The sequence below is a fragment of the Hippichthys cyanospilos genome, chromosome 15 (assembly GCF_059441005.1).
Source record: "Hippichthys cyanospilos isolate Australia breed blue-spotted pipefish chromosome 15, RoL_Hcya_1.0, whole genome shotgun sequence".
Lineage (NCBI taxonomy): Eukaryota > Metazoa > Chordata > Actinopteri > Syngnathiformes > Syngnathidae > Hippichthys > Hippichthys cyanospilos.
Genome location: NC_142383.1, coordinates 10,446,284 through 10,465,271, shown reverse-complemented (window position 1 = coordinate 10,465,271; position 18,988 = coordinate 10,446,284). Strand labels below are relative to the sequence as shown.

At 38.2% G+C, this 18,988-nt stretch overlaps 1 protein-coding gene across 2 annotated transcripts in view; it reads right to left on the bottom strand.

Annotated features, from left to right (window-relative positions):
* rxraa (retinoid X receptor, alpha a) overlaps nucleotides 1-18,988 on the bottom strand; it is a 99,250-nt gene that overhangs the window by 64,726 nt on the left and 15,536 nt on the right. For both annotated transcript variants that reach the window (XM_088435065.1, XM_088435066.1), the window contains exon 2: nucleotides 8,738-8,851. In XM_088435065.1, the coding sequence (XP_088291191.1) occupies nucleotides 8,738-8,851 (114 nt within the window). The remainder of the gene's footprint in view (nucleotides 1-8,737; nucleotides 8,852-18,988) is intronic.

The following is an 18,988-nucleotide window of genomic DNA, read 5'->3' as shown; positions in this document are numbered from 1 at the left end:
TACAGCACAATTTTATTTTGCTGAATTTTCTTTGCACCTCACTCTAATCCATGAGGTTGTACAACCACATATATTTTGATTGAGGCATTTTCTTTCCACTGGATATTAGTGTTTTATTGTACGTATTTCAGATTTGTTTAAGTTTTTAAAATGTATTTGTGATCGATTTTCCCTGTTTTGGGGATTTTTTTTTTCTGCCCTAAAAATACTAAGAAAGAAAAATAAATACAATCAACTCCATTTTCAGAATCATTATTGTTAAACATGAAACTTTAAAAAATATATATACACAAAATGTTTTTCATTTTTGCTTTGCGGAATGATTTATTTTGTCCTGTTTTTTGTAATACATTTGTTCCCCCTTTCAACATATATCTTTTAATAACAGAACATAAATAATCTGAGACAAAGGCACAAAAACATAAAAAAAAAAAAAAAACAATTGGAAGAAAAACATATATAGTATTTAGAAAATCCACAATTGGAAGTTTTTTTTTTCTTTCTTTCTTTTATTATTCTTTTTTAAATAATGGTTATGCATGCTATGAATGCTATCTGGAACCTTTCAGGATTCTCTCTGCACACCTGGACTAAGGCCCCAGGTCCAGCTGAAAAAACACAGCTTCAAACCATGATGCTGTCATCACCGTGCTTCAGTATAAGTATGTTGTTCTTTTGGTGATGAGCACTAACGTGTTTGTGCCAAGCATACAATTTGGATTTATGACCCAAAATTTGTCACTGAACCATGACGCATTTTCCACCATGCAGTTGGGAGATTTAGTCTGGGTTTTTGCAAATGAGGAAACCGAGGTTTGGCCATTAACATGAAGAAAATAAAAGATTATACCAACAGTCAAGCATGGTGGTTGAGAGCATCATATTTTGGGCTTGACAGGGGTGTGCAGACTTTATTTTATCCACTATTGACAGTAAAATGCAATGAAGCTAAGTTAACTGCTCTTTTCCAACAGTGATAGGCTTATGTTCTTTTTTCATATACAAATCCTCCAATGTTTATCAGTGGTTAGAGGAGGCCTCTGCCCTTCAACACTTAGTCAGTGTCACGGATATAAACACGGCACTTGCGTTCAAGTTTAAGCGGTCATGAAACCAAGACTACGACCACAGCATGCGACGGTAATTGTTCTATCAACTGTCAGTGACAGTGACATTATCCAGACATCAGCAGCATCTTCACCTAATTAGTTCATATATTTCAGGAGCATAACACACTTCGCAGTGATTAACATATTGTTCTGTGAGAGGCAACATGGGGCTTGAAGAATAAGAACTTGCTTATTCATTTTTAATTCATGTGAATAAAAAATGCAGTTTCTTTCTCCCCCATTCCAGATGTAAGCATCACATGCTTCACTGTAAAACTCTCTAAAGGGGTCAGGTTCAACTTAAAGATGAGCTGGAATCTGTTTCAAGATTTTCTCCTCATTTTCATAAATTGCCTCTGAGAGAATATATTAGAAATGAGCTACATATGATTAAATACAAGCGTGACACCAAAATTATGGTTTTGGGTTAGAATGATGCAGACTTATTATGAAAGGGAGGAGTTCACTTATACAATACTCTTGGTGGTTTGACATTGTGATATTTCCATTGTAAATGTTCTTTTAATGGTGGCTCGGTGGAGCAGTGGTTAGAATATCTGCCTCACAATTTAGTGACCAGACTTCAATTCCAGCTGTCTCCAGCGTTCCTGTGTGGAGTTTGCTTGTTCTCCCCAAGCCCATGTGTGTTCTCCCCGGGCACTCCAGCTTCCCCCCACACTCCAAAAACATACATGGCAGGTGTATTTGACACGATAAATTGTCCTTAGGTGTGATTGGGTGTGTGAATGGTTGTTGGTCCCAGTGTGCCCTGCAACTGGCTGGCAACCGGTTCAGGCTGTCCACTGCCCGAAGTCAGCTGCGCTAGGCATCAGCAAGCCTGTGACCCTTGTGAGGTTAAGTGGCACAGAGAATTACAGCTGCGTAAAAAGTTCAAAAAAAATAAATTAAGCGGATGCATGAAAGTGGTGTTAAGACAGTTGTCTGTCTGTCCCCTGTGTCCATAGCAGTCGACTGCCCTCACCCTGCTCTGGATTTGAGCTGCAACAATGAGATAGCATTTCACTGTGATGGTGCTGCAGGGGGATTATAGGCTCAGGGAGTTATCAAAGGCTTAGTCTCTATGATTTCTGGTGACCCACCGTGGACGACTGCCATCACTCTGTGCTTGCAGGGAGACCTTCACCTCTGCCGATGCACCCAAGCTGTTACAACAGGGGAAGTCATGGCCACTGGGACCCGCGCGTCAAACGGGGAAAATCTCACTGGCAGACAAGATCGCCAAAGGTTATGAAGATTCCGTCAATCCCAATTGGATAGCTCAAAGGAAGGACCAGGAAAAATGCGTGGCTTGTTAGATGACTGTGCTACCATCTTTTGAGCTTTTCATTTAATGAGGCAACAATGGACCTTTGTCTTTTTCAGCAATAGTTCACTCAACAATTGAATAAAATAGAACTAGCTGGCAAACCGCCAATGAGGATGAGTTTTCTCCCTTTTACTTATTTTAAGGTTACTTCAAATTAGGGCTGGGCAAAAAACTAAAATACATTCACACACACACACACACACACACATTATATATATATATATATATATATATATATATATATATATATATATATATATATATATATATATATATATATAGAGAGAGAGAGAGAGAGAGAGAGAGAGAGAGAGAGAGAGAGAGTTCAGCGGCTACGCTCGTAACTCGAACTGCTCGTATGACGGGCAATCCAAACCTATGTTAATTAGTGAATGCGTGCAACGCGTGCAAAAACCTTAGGTAAAAACATCACAACTTTATACACATATTAAAAATGAGTAACAATCTTCTGTACAGTTAAATTGAATAACATATACAAAGGAAAAATGACATTTACCTTTGGGGCGATGTGATTTGAGCTGGGTGGAGGTGGAGGGGAGCAGAGACCAACCCGCAGAATTTATTTATTTATTTTCTTAAACGGGAACTTTTCTCAAACTAGAACATATCACCGGCGATTTCCTTCTCTTTAAAGTGTGACACTGAGCTAGATGAAGGCGTTCGGCCATGCATATCGGCATTTCTGTGATTGACGTGACGCCGGCCAATAGCATATCCGCATCTCCGTGAGTGAGACCGGGACTGTGACCTTAATCGACCAATAGCATATCGGCATCTCCGTGACTGAGACAGTGACTGTGATATTGTAAGAGCAATAGCGTTCAGCGTGACTGTGACAAGCGTGAACAATTAATTTTGTGCAGCAAAGCGAAAATAATTGTGCGAACACATTTACCGGCGGCATGTCAGAATGTTCGTAAGCCGAAAGGTTTGTGCGTAAGTGGGGGGACAAAAAACGCCATATATACAGTATATATATATATATATATATATATATATATATATATATATATATATATATATACCTAAATTAGAATACAATCATAATGTTGTTTATTTGTTTTTGGTCTTTCATTTGACTCAGTTGAGCTACAATACCAGGTCCAGCTTGTGCTCAATAGAGGACATGGCTCCTTCAAAGATGTCCCGTGTGTTATGGTGGGATGCAACATTTTGCTGTCTTACTGAGGCAAAATGGACAAAACAGTAGACTCACATCAATAGGCTGGGAATCAAGTAGATGGCTATAAACTATTGCAAACTGCCACAGTTAAAAAAAAAAAAAAGAAGAAAGAAATGAACATCAATATAGGCACACAATGCTCTTCATAAAGATCTCTCCAAAACATATTTTTGCCTGTATATGTGAAAGCAGCAATGTAAACAGAAATGGAGGACCAACTAAAACCATAAAAATGTCTGCTAAGTAATATGACTATAATACAGTATATACACTGCTAATCAAAACATTATGCAGCTGTTGTTCAAGTAATGACAAACCTCAGTCCTCTCATCTGAAGTAAGCTCCCACTCTTTGAAAAGGAAAACATATGATTGTTGGAGGCTATGTATTAAAACTGATGATTGGAGCTCGAGCCCATAATCTGCAGCCAAGCATTCTCTGGCTCCTCTGGCTCCTGACCTATAGCAGGAAGTGACCAGGGAGCATTGACTCCGGCCAGCCAATTAGAGCACAGGATACACGGAGCACACTGAGGCTAACGAGGCCCCTTTCGGTGACCCGCCTCACCTCTGCAGGACCCCGCGATGGGAAATATGAGGAGATGGGAGCCACTTTAACTTCATGCAATCCTTCCCCCAAGCCCACCCTTCTTCCCCAAACGCTGGTCTCAAACCCTGCTGTGAGACCACAAGGTCTGCAAACACATGCTGCCTACTTACAGAGGCCCTCCACATGGATATACACTGTTTTCAACACCCCCCCATTCCAAAAAAACCAACCAAAAAAAAAACAATGAGCAATGAATGTACGAAGTTAGCTTATACAACACTGGCTGTGAGCCGCTCCAAGTTGATTCTGGCTTGGTAAAGATTAAAGTAGATGTAAGAGCCAAATTAATTGGGAAGATGAGATGCTGAACACGAATACACTGCAGAATTACTCAAAAACAAAGAAGAAGAATAAAAAAAAGAAGTGCTAAACAGTGGGACAGTTAAGAGCGTGTTGAAGCATTTCCATGGACAGTTCACATCCAAGGCTAATGAAAGCAAAAAAAGGGAGCCAGTAATAATCATGTACACCCAACATCCCACCCCCTTTTCTCTACAGGCAGAATTGATTCTGTCAGTCGGACCCTCCAAACAGGGACCATATGTGAATTCAGCCCTGGCAATCAGACTGCATTGTGGAGCAGGCGGCTGAGTTCATCAGGAAAAAATTAGCCTGCCGCTCTGCAGGCCTCTTTCCTATTGGCTAGTCATGCGGCCCGCTCTGTTTGAGGGCACCCCAGACATTCCTGCGGATAATCTTTTCCATTCCTCCACTCAGCTCGATGAGGACAGACCAAATCAGAGTACAAGGCCTGCATTGTGAGCACTTTCAAGAAGCACTATTTTTATTGTCGTCTCTTTTACGTGATCCTTCTTGCTCACCTCATTCAACACAATTCCAGAAAGAAAGTGATTCATTTTTCTTCCCCCCCAAAAAACAATAAGCTATTGAATGACTTTTTATTTTTATTTTTTTTGCAGATGATTTGGTTTCAAGCAAAATCCAAAACGGTCTTGTTTCTCACGGCTCCTTTCCAGTAAGTTAGTTTTCGAAGCGGCATCATAATGCAAAACCTCTGAAACCAGAGCCCGGCCACATCAGTGTGCGGCACCGAGTTCAGCATATCGTTGCTGAATCCCGCTCCTGGGGCGAGGCTTGCAATCCTTCCCAGAAACCTTCTGCTCGGTCACCGCTACACGCCTCTCGCAGCAGCTTGTCATTGTGGTTGAAATCGGGCCACTGAAATGTTGAGATTGGAGGACAATCACTCAGACTAGGATTTATAGAAACACTTTCCATAATTAGACCCGCGATTATTACAGAGTCGATAAAGTTTGGACTCCAGAGAGGTTGTCTACCCCCTTTTGCTTGAATTCAGTTACCTCCGTTTCTTTACGAGCATTCTCCGTTTCTCATTGAGCATCCAGCACATCAAATAACAGGCCATCACCAACTAAAATGTCTATACATAAAAAAATGTTGCAATCAGACCATTTACACCTCTAATTTCGGCTTTGGGGTTTAAGGCTGCAAAAAAAAAAAAAATAATAACTCTGTGGACGATTGGCCTTATAGCTGCTCCATTTAGGATTTTTTTTCCCCAAAATATCTCAACAATAGCATTTTTTTTGATTATTTATGACTCTTAGCATTTGAGCTGTTCACAGTGGGTACTCCTGCAAGCCTCTGACCAATAGTTTTCAGGCTGGATTCGGGTTAGAATTTGCAACACTGTGTTTGCGGATATGATGTAATGTGCGTTTGCATGTTAGCACATTGTCTCACAGAGTCGTGACCAAGAGCTACAATTTTGCTGTGACGGTTTCTAAACTTGCTCAGAAGAGATCACCGTCCAGCAGGCTTTAGACACCCACAATAACTCTGCGGACGGCTAAAAAAAGAAAAACCATGACAAGTGCTAGAAAAAAATTGAAACTTGATAGTGACTGACACCAGGCAAGAACTAGAGTAAACATAGGTTTCGCATTTGAGCGTTAGCAAGCGATGACAACTACCTTGGGCTTGAAAAATGACAAGCACATCAATTTCTTTCTACTCCAACAGTAAAAAGTGGCAATGGTAAAAGTGTTGTATTGTTTTTAATTAGCAGTTACCTCAAGCTCGCCCAATTTTGGGGTGTAATCAAAGCTAAACATGAAGTGGGTGGGAACATTTACCATTAAAGGAACGTCAAGATCGTATGAAATTTAATTTGTGTCACCTTATTTTTTGTGGTGACGATAGCCAATTTTAGATAGTGTGTGCTAGTATAATGCAAATACTATGATGCCAATCACATCAGTATTACATTAAAAAGTCAATATTCCTATTTGTTCTCCTTGTCAAATACGTTGTAGACCTACAGCTTCTCAAATAATCGTATAAAACCTTTTTTAACCTCTGTAAACATAGCTAATTGGTTAGAACGATTCCCACCACTGTGGTGAATCTTCAGTCATATATTAAAAATAAAGCAGCATGCACATGAAGAAGGCAGTGTGCTGTTTCATTTTTTGCCCACACCACAGGTAGCAATAACAATTTGAAATTCAATCTCCTACATGGAGCAGCTTTTAATGACCACAATACAAACACAATTTGACTTCTGTGAATGTACTTCCCATCCATATGCTTGCAATTGTGCAGGAAACATCCCAAATTTTACTATATGCTGTGGCAGTGAAAAAAAAGTTTCAATCACTCAGATAGTTCAACAGAAAACAGAAATGGGACTAAGGCAAGCCATGAGATGTACACCTCACTGATCGTGCTCAGACTTGTTAAGTAGCCAGCAGCTCCAGTGAAAAAGAGACGTGGTGGGACATTTTGCAAAGTAAAATATTACCAAGTCTTTTAGGCTGTGTTCACACTTGTAATTCAGTAGTCTGGTCCAGATCAAAGTAAAAAAGATATATGGTGTGTGCGTGTGGTCTGGTTCGCTCAGGGTTCACATTTACATTTTCACCATGGACCATCATTGCTCAGGAAAAAGCTTGTATAAAGGCATGGCAAAAAGCACTTTTTTTCCAAATGAGCAAAGCTGTCGGCTGGGTTGAAAAGTTTCACATCTTATGTTAGCTGAGGTGTCAATGAAAGCATTAAAAATGGTTTATAACAACACAAATCTATCCACACAGGTGGGGAAAATGCAGTGCCATGATGCACGTGTGCTTTATGTTCTGCTCAGTGCTGCGATTTTCAACACTGATCTGTGTGTTCGGTACATGCAGAGATCACGTTTGAACTCTAGTGAACCAAACCGCACTAGAGTTCACTAAAGTGGGCTGAAGCCCACCTCTTCAAGCGGTCTTGGTTTGTTTGCCATACACCAGACTTCTAATAGCTGCGTTCACACTGCGCAAGGAGGGCAATCTCACCACTTTTTGAATGGAAACACTTTTTTTTTTTTTTACTGCTGTGAACATGATTTAGACTATCATTTTATTCAAAGTGACGTTTTTTACTCCAACTGGTCTTTAATTGGATTGAAAATGTTAGTTAATGTATTTTCCGAACTGTAAGGTGGACGTGCTAACCATTCTGTCACCACTTGATTATTACTCGACGTATTTAAATCTCTTTAAAAATTCATATGAATTTGATGGATTTCTGGGAGCGAGATTTGAAATATATCCTGGTACATATGGACACATGTCTCAATACTTCCAGGATTAGACTTTGCCTATTATGTATGCTCAACATTTCATTTTTCATCTGGTGAGCACGTCATCCTGAATCAAATTCTACAGATGAGGCGTGATGTATATGGTGTTGGATGGAAATTCCATTTTGAGTTGCTTATACCGATGGGGGTATTCATCAATGTCATATGCCCTCCCCACATGACCCTCTCGGTGAGTCACAGGACATTGCATTACTTCACACGTGAGCCTTCACCATAGAGTGATAAATGTGTTAGTCAATGTTCGGAGCTGGAACGTCCTCAATGATTAGATGCATAACAGACAATTCTGTTATGATGATGTCAGACCTAGCTTGCTCGTGCTGAAGAATGCAGTGTATTCAGGATGAGACCATTCTCAAAGCACCCCTGCTACAATGTCAATCATCGAGGCTCCTCATGTAAACACACCATAAATCATATAACCAATGGTGGTGTCTCCAAAAAGGCCCCAAGGCCCTTTAAGTCAATTGTGTGTGAGACACGCAACACTTATCTACTACATTCATTTAAAAGTTGAGGTTATTGCCTTACTAGTATGAAAATGACAACCGATTTAAAAAGTGATACTTGTTGATCATTTCACATAACAATCCTATTGTTAAATTTCCCTGAAAAATTTTATGACTTCTACTACATAAAACCTCAGTTTGGATATTAAAAAAAACTCATGTAAGATAAAGTTATCGTGCAATTTTAGACTGCAGGCTCCTGCTGTTTTCTACTTTCAAATGTTCTGCTCACCACTTAAATATCAACCATTTTTTTTTCATATAACCAAACACAATGTTTGTTAATTACTTACCTATGATTTCACTGTCATTTTTCTCCTAGAACTAACGAGCAAACAAATAGAACATCATTACCTGAGGATAGCCGACGCTGATGGAGGGAACACATGCCACTGAAACAGGAGCAGGCTTCGTTCGAGCGGCCTCGCTGCATCGGAGGAGCTATCGAGCACTGGGGCTTCAGGAACCCTGTCGAAACAAATTATAAGAATGATTATGACTATGAAAATGTATATATTTGAGAGTAGTGCAAGCTTATTTACAAATAACTGGGCAAGCATAGAATGGAAAAGGGCAACAAGCAGTATAGCGCTCTGTGTGAGCTGACATGAAAAAGCGTGCCATATGTGGTTTACTGGGCCCTTTGTCTGAGGATCATGATAGTGCCGGCACAATGCTCCAGTTTGACCCGATCAACCTTTCACATTTAAAGCTGTCCAATTGGCCTCTAACCTCATCGCCAGTGGCAAAACTTCAGCTCAGAACTCATGTCTACTGCTATCAGCAAAGTGCTATTGTGAAAAATGAGGAAACTACATTGAAATTAGCTATAGTTACAACAGTGCTGTTACCATCTAAAATCTGAACAATTGGCTAAAAGGATGTGGCAGATAAGATACAGTCATTGTCTAATCCCTCTGTGAAATTGATGTTTGTGTGTGAATCAATAGATAAAGAAAGCGGGTGGATGGATAGATAGATTCATCCCTTAAGTTCAATTTTCACAGCAGCTAAATGTGACAATTCAATTGTTGTTGGCATTTATTACATTATTTTCCGTCATACATGTGAATCCATGTTGTACTTATTTATTGAACCACTTTCTTGTTTTTGCTCAACATAGTATGGATTAAAAAAATATGAGAAAAATGACAGGACATAGTACCGCATCAGCGTTGGTAACTGAGCGCAGTAAATTCCCGACGGCACTGATTGACCAAGTGATTCACCAAACTTGTTGGAATAATCAATTAAAAAAAAAATAAAATAAAAAAATAAATAAATTATATATATTATATATATATATATATATATATATATATATATATATATATATATATATATATATATATATGAGAGCCCTACTACTACTCGGATCAGTGAAGTGAAAAGAGAAAATGTGATGTTTGAAATGACAAAATTGAGGTTGCAATTTCCCCAACTTACATAACTTTTCCCTAAGCTTTCCAGTTTTGTTGACGAAATAGAAATTCACCTGGCTCGGACATACAAAGGAGGCTTGCTTTGTAATACATATATACCGCACTATTGTGGCCCAAACCTGTTACAACCTGGTCAGTGCACAAAGAAAGGTCCATAAAGACATGGATGAGAGAGTTTGGTGTGGATGAACTCTACTGGCCTACACAAAGTCCTGACCTCAGCCTGACAGAACATCATTGGCATGAATCAAAGTGGAGACTGACAGCCAAGTCTTCTCATTCTACACTAGTGTGTGACTTTACGAAGGTGCCTCTGGTTTAAAAAAAAAAAAAAAAATCCCCATAAACACACTCCTTAGCCTTGCCGAAAACTTTCCCATATGAGTTGAACCTGTTATATCTGCAAAAAGGTATTCCAAAGTCATATTGAACCCTACAGATTAAGAAGGTATGTGAGCAATTATATCGCTAAAGTAATTGCAAAGCATGCCAGAAAATAATCTAAAGTTATTTAAAAAAATATCGAAACTGAAAATAATATGATGCTGAGGTATGACTTTGTTTTTAATACTGCAGTGACATTTTAAACAGGCAACTTATTGCCCATGATGGAAGACCTGAGAGTCTGAAAAGTAGTACTTGAAATCATTGCAAATGTGTAGGGCTGAATTGAGTCCTCTGTTTAATTTGAATGGCTCCAGTAAAAAAAAGAAGCGTGTCGCAGGGTAACAGCATTAACTACTGCAACTGTTGCTCCCGATACAAACGACGGATGTTGTTAAGAAGTCACCTTCAATCGTCAATTAAATCCAATAACAAGAGACTTAATTACACTGACTTTGACATACTCGTACTCAGTCATAGCTGTATCTATCATAAATTAGCAACTAGCTAGCAGCGGTTGAGTGCAGATAAGCACAGGTTAAATTTGAGTTAAAAAAAAAATTGTTGACCATCATAAATGTTTAAAAGTTGCTGATTCATAATTAAATGGAAAGGTGTTATTTGATCTTCTGTGATTGTCATTGGTTTTCACCAAGCAAAATAAACATTTATTTACGAGAATACTTGATACTCAATTATAATTTTTCTTTATATGTGAACACCAAAAATACGTGATAGCAGCAGCCCTGCAAATGTGTGTTACTCCGAATGTGTATTTAGTATTATGGAAGTGAGTGTGTTTATAATTTTAATTAATATTGATGGGAAAGCAAAAGCACGGGTGGATCAACAAGAACAATCACGAGGGAAATAAATGCCAGTAACTGGCATTATGCTTGTCTCTCCCTATAATCTCTTTCAAATCCTTCAATCATATGTTTAAATAGTTCATTTACTTGGGGGAAAAAAAAAAAAAAACGAAAACAAAGAAATGCACTGTCCTGTTGTTGTCGTGAATCACACAAGAGCACGGGGCATTACTTTCCAAGCCTTGAAGTAAATGATAAAAGACTTTAACTGGCTGAAACAAGTATGTGCAGGTTCAGCACCTGCTGTCATCTTTGGTTGAGCTGCTTCACCACTCTGCATTAAATCTGATCTAAATCACAGCTCTGTCATCAATGGTATCACTACAGCGGTTGAGTAAATGTTCGTAAATTACATAGCTGTCATCATTGGTATGGTTGGTACGTGTCCCATCATTAACACTACTCTATAACACCGGATCGTTATACAGTATGTTTGCCCACATCAGCAGGACCTTGATTGCAGAAAAGCTTGATCTTTTTTTCTGCTTTTCACTTCTAAGCCGAGAAGATCCTGTTAGCGTTAAAAACTGCATGACAGTCTTCCAGGGATGAGCTCAATTATCTGCATTATTTTTATCGGTGAACTCAGGGAAGCAAGACTAGGGTTTTAATCATTAATAGGTATAGAAATACAAAATTAAAATTAAAAAAGGGGTTATTTTGACGGCAGAATAAAATCATTTACATGAACTGTCGTTACTCGTTTATTACCAACACATTCGTGAAAGTGCTTTCAGATTTTATAAGACTCCACAAACTTCTTCGGTGAATGAATTTTACTGACACATTTATGAGAGTTTAAGTCATTGCAGCCCAGCTCTCTTAATTATTGTTCCTGTCCTGTGTTGCCAGGGGGACCAAGCCCAAGGTCAAAGTTCACCGGGCCCTCAATGTATCTCTGAGGTGCAATAAAAAAAAAGCCTTTCCAATATAGGACTCCAGGGTAAAATATCCCGTTCGGCCTCAGAAGGACAAGTCAGCAGAGGAGCCATCAATTGCCACAGTTTTCAACTTGAATGTCATTCAACATGGGCACAATTCCACAGCAATCCTGAAAGCCTTTTTGTGATGGGACAACCTGTGAAAGAACAAGCTTGTCCTTCCTTTCTTTTGTCCAGCACAAAAGTCCTGGAGACTCACTTAAGAGTTCTTCTACACTCATCCAATATAGGTATATTTTTACTTTGGCATAATCCCAGCAAGGTCAGTTAAATGAAATAAAATGTTTTAAATATATAAAAACACACACACACACACACACACATAAAAAAGGCATGTTTTTTTATGCAATTGTGCAGTGGTTTATGACCTGAGTGTATTTTGACTACTGAAAATTCTGTTGTACTTAAGATGTAACCACTCCTGCTAGCAACACAATTTACTCTTAAGATTTCGAAGACTTAGGCGACTTCAACCCAAAAATATTCTCCAATAATATTTTGCATTCCAATTAATACTGAGCTTGAGGAATTAGAAATTAAATAGACAAATCAAATATCCTTCTCAGAAGGTGGTCATCCTACTCGCTCTTGCCTGAAAATTACATCACAGCAGCTCATGGCTCAGGTCCAGTCAGACCTGTTTTCAGAGCTCTCCTGTGGTTGGTATATATGTCATCATGACCAAAATGCTAGGAAATTATACACATATAATGAGAGTATTTGTCATTTTTCTCTACCTGGAATGAGAAACATTGAGGATTTCTTTGCAGCCACTCTAATCAAACCAAAACAGGGTCACTTGGAAAATAATTGGTAATGTGAGTGAAATGAATAATCAAACATTACCCAGAAAGCAAATAAAGTTCCAATAATCTAAACACAACTGACCAAAAGTATTGTGTAATACTTTTAAATACTGAAGCTTTGGTTGCCATCAGTGTAAAGTTGTGTGAATGTTTTACAGAAGCTTAAGTGTGAACAGGAAGGAATGTGACTTGTGATGAAAAGAGGTGTACAACTTGAAGTCAATTTCCTTGAGATGGTGAATTTGAGATATTTCAAATTGGAAACTTTTATTAAGACATAAAACAACGTTCTTTGTTTTAAACTAGGTTGTTATTGCTGCTATTTTTTAACCCTTCAAAGATAAAAAAAAATAGACATAACAAAAGCAAATGACCAGACCTTGGTCTGAAGACACAATTGTCAGATTGAGACAAAACAAGTGAATACCTTACCACAAGAACCAACATTATTATCTGAAGATTTTTTTTCGAAATGTCCCACACACAATAGCTGTTGTGGTTTGATCTGGCAATGAAAACCTAAACTGCATCATTGAGATTTCTTGAATCACCTATTAAGGCACTTTTGAAATGAACAAGTGCACCTTTCTGCAACAATATGGGGTCTATACATTCAAAAGTACAAAGTAATGAAAGTGACAGCAAGCCTTGTATGGAAAAGTTATGACCGAACACCGCTTATTAAACCGCAGGTAGACGACTGTTATGCCTGAGCAGCACATGCCTACCGAAAATCATGAGCATTACCTGTAACGTTAAAGAAAAAAAAAGCCTGTGCTAAGTCTGCTTGTCAAGAAGAAGAAAATCAATACTAACAGGAAGTTACTGACCTCGTTGTAGGTGACAGGAAGTTCCAAATCAAGTATTAAGTGACTTTAAGGACATTAATACATATGTCATATACATATAACAAGTATTTGCAAAGTAAATAGAAGTGTTTGTTGGCCTTAAATATAATCGCGAGCATCCTTATGCTAATCACAATGGCTAATAGCTAGCAGAGGCAAATTTTATTGGTGTCAGTCATTTCTATAGAACGCAAGTAAGGAGTAACTATGTTGTGTGAAATACTAAATTTTATCTGACAAGATGGTGAATCAAGCTTTGCTAATTAATAGCGCATTTTTTACGTGTAAAAATAATAAAGCAGCAACATTGGAATACATGAGAATGTGACATTAAGTTATGAAGGCAAGAGAAAAAAACACTGTCAGACAGGGGTGCAGAAGTGGCATGGGTTTCAATAAGCGGAAGAGAAACTAAAACAGTGCAGTAAATGAGGTTAGAGGAGAAGAAACAAAAGGGGTCAGTTCAAAGTCTGCTTCTGTACGTCAAACCCTTTCTCGGGGGCAAATAAGGGAACAAGGGCCACACTGCGAGCCCAGCAGCGCTCAGGCAAACAACACTAATCAAATTTATGTGATTGGACTCCAGAAAAAGCTGCACGAGCACAAAGAGGCTGCTTTTAGTCATGAATGGACATAGACTAGAACATAAAAAATAAGAGCTGCTCCTTTTTCCGACATTAAGTTGGATCCCCCCCCCCCCCCCCCCCCTCTTTTTTTTTTAATTTTTAATTTTTATTTTTAACTAAAAATTCACCAGCAGATCAACAGCCTTAAAACTTCTGGTAGAAATTTGTCAAGTCCTAGTCTAATGGATGGCCATTAGCTATCCATCCAATATTTTTTTATAATCACCCTGTACTCAAAGGGATTCAAACCTGCATCAAAAGTCATATTTTTCCCTTAAATATGCATCGCAATTAGTTTTGGCCTTCATTTTCCTTGATCATAGCTGATGTTATAGAGTGATCAAAGAGAATCACCTCCAGCAACTAATCTTGAAATAAAGCTCCACTTCACAGTGAGGGTTGAGATGCATGCAGAGTGAAATGTAACACATCAGCGTAGAGGTGCTCCAAGGCAAAAAAAGCCGTGTGGGTTTGCTTTGCGACCTGTGCCCCACTCATCTGCCTCACTCCCACCAGAAGGTTCAGGAGCATGCTTCCTGTTAGGCCACTAAATTAACTCCACACACCCATGTTAGCGTCTCTACTGGAGAACATATTCTTCTGGTCATTATCGCAACCCCCCGCTGCTACTTTAGCACAGTACATCTCAAAATAACACACCGAGAATGTAAACATATCGAAAGACCCGAGGACAAAACACAACGAAGAACCTGTGCTGTTTCCCACATTATTCATTCTTCTCTACGAACAATATGTTCTATAAGTCTGACCCAGATTCGACAAGCCAGTTGGATGCCTGCCGAAATCAAGACGCACAATATCGTCGCCTCTTTCTGCAAGTCTTAATTGAAATATTCAAATCAAGTGTTGACTGCAACAAATTGGTTTGTTCAAGTGCGTGTTCATTTTCCTTCACACTTAAGATTTGTAGCAGACACGCAAAAATTTGCCTTGCACTTTGAAATTTGAAAAATGAGAAAATCCGGTCCGTCTGCTTTCACAAATTATATGCATCTGCAAAAAGCAACATAGTTAAACAAGTGACACACGTCACAGGAATAAGAAACCTGTCGTAGAAGTGGTACATAATTTAAAGCATGAAACAACACATCTGGAGCTGCACCTGTTTCGCATCAACGTGCGCTGAAAGCAAAGACAATTTAATACCCAAAAATTGAGTCAGAGTAAAATTACCGGCCAGATTAGATAAAGTAGATAAGTGCGCTCTACTGCTACAAATGCCTTTGATATGGACACATTACCTATGAATAGGACATTGACACATTGGATTCAAATGTGTAAAGCTCCATTTGGGACTTGGCTTCAGTGGAGAAAAATTGTGTAATCATGTTGTTGAGGGTGTCACACCTTAAAGATCAATGAATAGACATGAAGGTGTTTTAATGTCACAGTAAAATAAATATATCTAGACTCCAACTTGGCTGCTTAGTTGAGATTTGGCGTCCAGAATAAAAGTGGCCTGCAATTGACAAAAATCCAACAATCCCAAAAAGATAGCCTGGAGAGCTATAGTCATAAAATGTACGACGTTACTGGCATGTGGTATGTATTGTTTTGACTTCAGAAGGAAGACAGTTAAGGTTTTAGTAGGATTCTAAAACTCCAAAAAAATGCATGCGCGTCAAGAATGAAATAATGTCGCACATTCCACTGGGTCAACACGTCAACTAACCGGCTTCACAGCTGCTTTTGCTAAAGAATCTGGCCAAAAAGATGCATTTTAAGTTACTGTACAGTACATTGTTATTCATGCAAACAAAATGAGGAATATTAAATTACGCCAATGAAAAAGTTCATATGAATGTACCACATTCGCGATAACTTTATTTGGTAGGTTGATTGAGGAATTGATCTGTAGGTCAAGGGAAGAGCATGACAAAAAATTAAACCAAATCGAAAAACAAACTCAATTTTCTTTTTTATGGAAGACATAGACCCAACATAAATGTATTTAAAGGTTTGATTGAAAAAATAAAAATCCTGAGGAAAAGATTCAAGCAATGAATACTGATTTATAATCAATGCAAACACAAACTTAACATTCATAACTTGTGCATAACTTGCTTAAAGTGGCCGTCTTTTTTTTTTAAATAAAGTGTATAATTCAGTTGATAATTATTTTTCATGTGCGGATTGCATCTTTAAAAACACTATTTGCTCTCGACTGAACAAGACAACACCTCTTGTGGTCAAAGCTCATTGACAACCAATCACAGCTCACTTATTGGTCATGTGATGTTCATAGGACAATCCGTGATTGAATGATCATTTACCTGAGCCTTTAGCATGTGATGTCATTTTCATTAGAAAAGTGAAAAATGTATTTGAACAATCCTTCTGTCTATAGTTTAGAATCAACTGTTTTCTTTTTTTATCAGACAGTGAAAGACTTAAACAATGTAAAATTCAAAAATGAAAACTTTAAAATCTTCCACCTTCTTCAGTGACACTCCCTATTCAAAGTGTCTCACACTAGTCTTAAAATGACAAATTTAGTGAAAAAAAGTAAAAAGTACAAATAAGTATAGTAAGTATAAATTGTACATGAGATATAATGTACTCATCACATTAACTCATTCAATTCCAAACATGTAATTTTACAGATTTATGAGTCCAGGCATGCAGTCCTAGGTACTTGTAATTTTTTCCAAATTATTTTCAAGTAAAAGAGTAGAAGTGTATAGTATAGTATAGTATAGTATATAGTGTATAGTATAGAAGTGTAAGTTTTGAAATTCCGCAGAAAACTAGACACAGTATAGGGAGTTTGGTATGGAAAAAAATTGTAGTTACCTCATGCAAAACAAAGATTATTCCGATTTACGGGGGACTTTTTGGCTGACTATTTAAAAAAAAAAAACGTGGGTATGATGACATAAGTCAAATTCATCCCGTACTGTCAGATGGCTATCATTTGAGAGACATTCCCAGGCATGACAGATTTATGAATTTTGAACCCGTATGCAGTCCAAGGATGGAGTGCTGCACTGGAACTCGGTGAGAAAAAAACATTTTGAATCAGTAAAGTACATGCGCACAGTTGACGGCGCGAGGCTGGACATCAAGGCAAAAAGAAGAGAAGGGGCGTAAAACAACTCATTGAGACAGTTTGAAAAAGTGAAAGGGCCAGGTTGAGAATGAAAGGGAAAAAGAGGAGAGACAGGCAGAGGGAGGCAAACAAAACTAGGTCAAGTCACATGACTGGGATCGACTGCAGGCGGGATTAAATATCCTACAGCATGTGGTCATTTACACAACAAATGTAGATTTCATTTTATAAATTATTTCTCTTCCACGGGGGATGAGGCTCAGCATAACGAGTGTGATGCTTTACTGTATTCTGGTGGGAAGCGAGGCTTTTCACTGAGCACAAAAACGGAGTATTAAAGACGAGTGAGCCGTTCCCTCTGAGACAAGAAACAAAGCAAAAGCCTTAGATAGCATGAAAATGATCATAACAGGAGTGAACATAGTTCCAGTGTGAGACAGCCTCATAATGGCAGGCTATAACAACCGGAACATACACTGGCCATTATTTTATGTGAAGGCAGAGGATGCTGAAATGTTAAAAAGGGAAAAAAAAAAAAAAAAAAAATCAATGCCATTTGATGTTTCAGGGATTCATTCACAGGCGGTCAAAGTTCATATACGTAGGGTCATTCATTAAAATGGCTTTATTCCACAAAATCTTTGATATATTATTGTAAAACTCTAATTTCTGCTCCACATCTAATCAACCACTCTTCAACAAGTAGTTAGCCAAGCAACATGGGGCAAACACATATTTAAGAATATATTAAGATGCCTTAAGAGCATGTGAAAGCAATCTGCAGGAGGCATTCTTTAATCTCCCGTTGAATTGATGAGAATGAGTCATAGAGAATATTATTTTGAATGTGAGGAATTTAATTAGAAAAATACGCAATATGACTTTGGGTCCCAAAGTTATATAACTGTATTTTTGGGAACACAAGGCACACTTAAACTCGGATGTCGGATTGAAGTTGAATAAAGTTTGACGCATTTGCGGAACTGATTCATTTCCTGTGCTTTAATGCGCTGTACATTGTAATCCAGTCCACCTATAACCCAGTGCAATCGATATATGGAAATTACCCATAATAGAACTGTTCATTGAGACTGTGCTTTATAATCCTTATAATGAGAAAAACACGGTACTTAAAACAAGGCCCTGTATCCGCTGGCAGAACCGCAGGATATGTCTGAACTTGGTGTCTATTCATTCAAATCTTAAAGTATAGTCAGCACACTTTACAACCAAGTGCCCCCTATACAGATTATATATGGAAATAACAAAGAACACACCTGTTCATTGACACGACGTCTCAGGTACTTTAAAATAATGCACTTTGTATTCACTTTTTAATAAATCCAATGCAGGTAATTTAAACAGGATTCCAGGCTCATAAATGCTTTAATGAATGCTTAGGAGATGTGGAAACTGAAAGTTCAACGAGTTGCCAAGCAACACAATCTGTGCTTGACACATCAAATGCAAAAATCTATGCATATCACCCATTATCACTGTGACTATTGTTTTGATTGTTCACTATTGTTGATTTAGATTTTTTTTTTTTCCCCACCAATTAACGCATTCCGTGCCAGCTATTTTCAGACACTTCTTTAACCCAATACATGGAAAAAAAA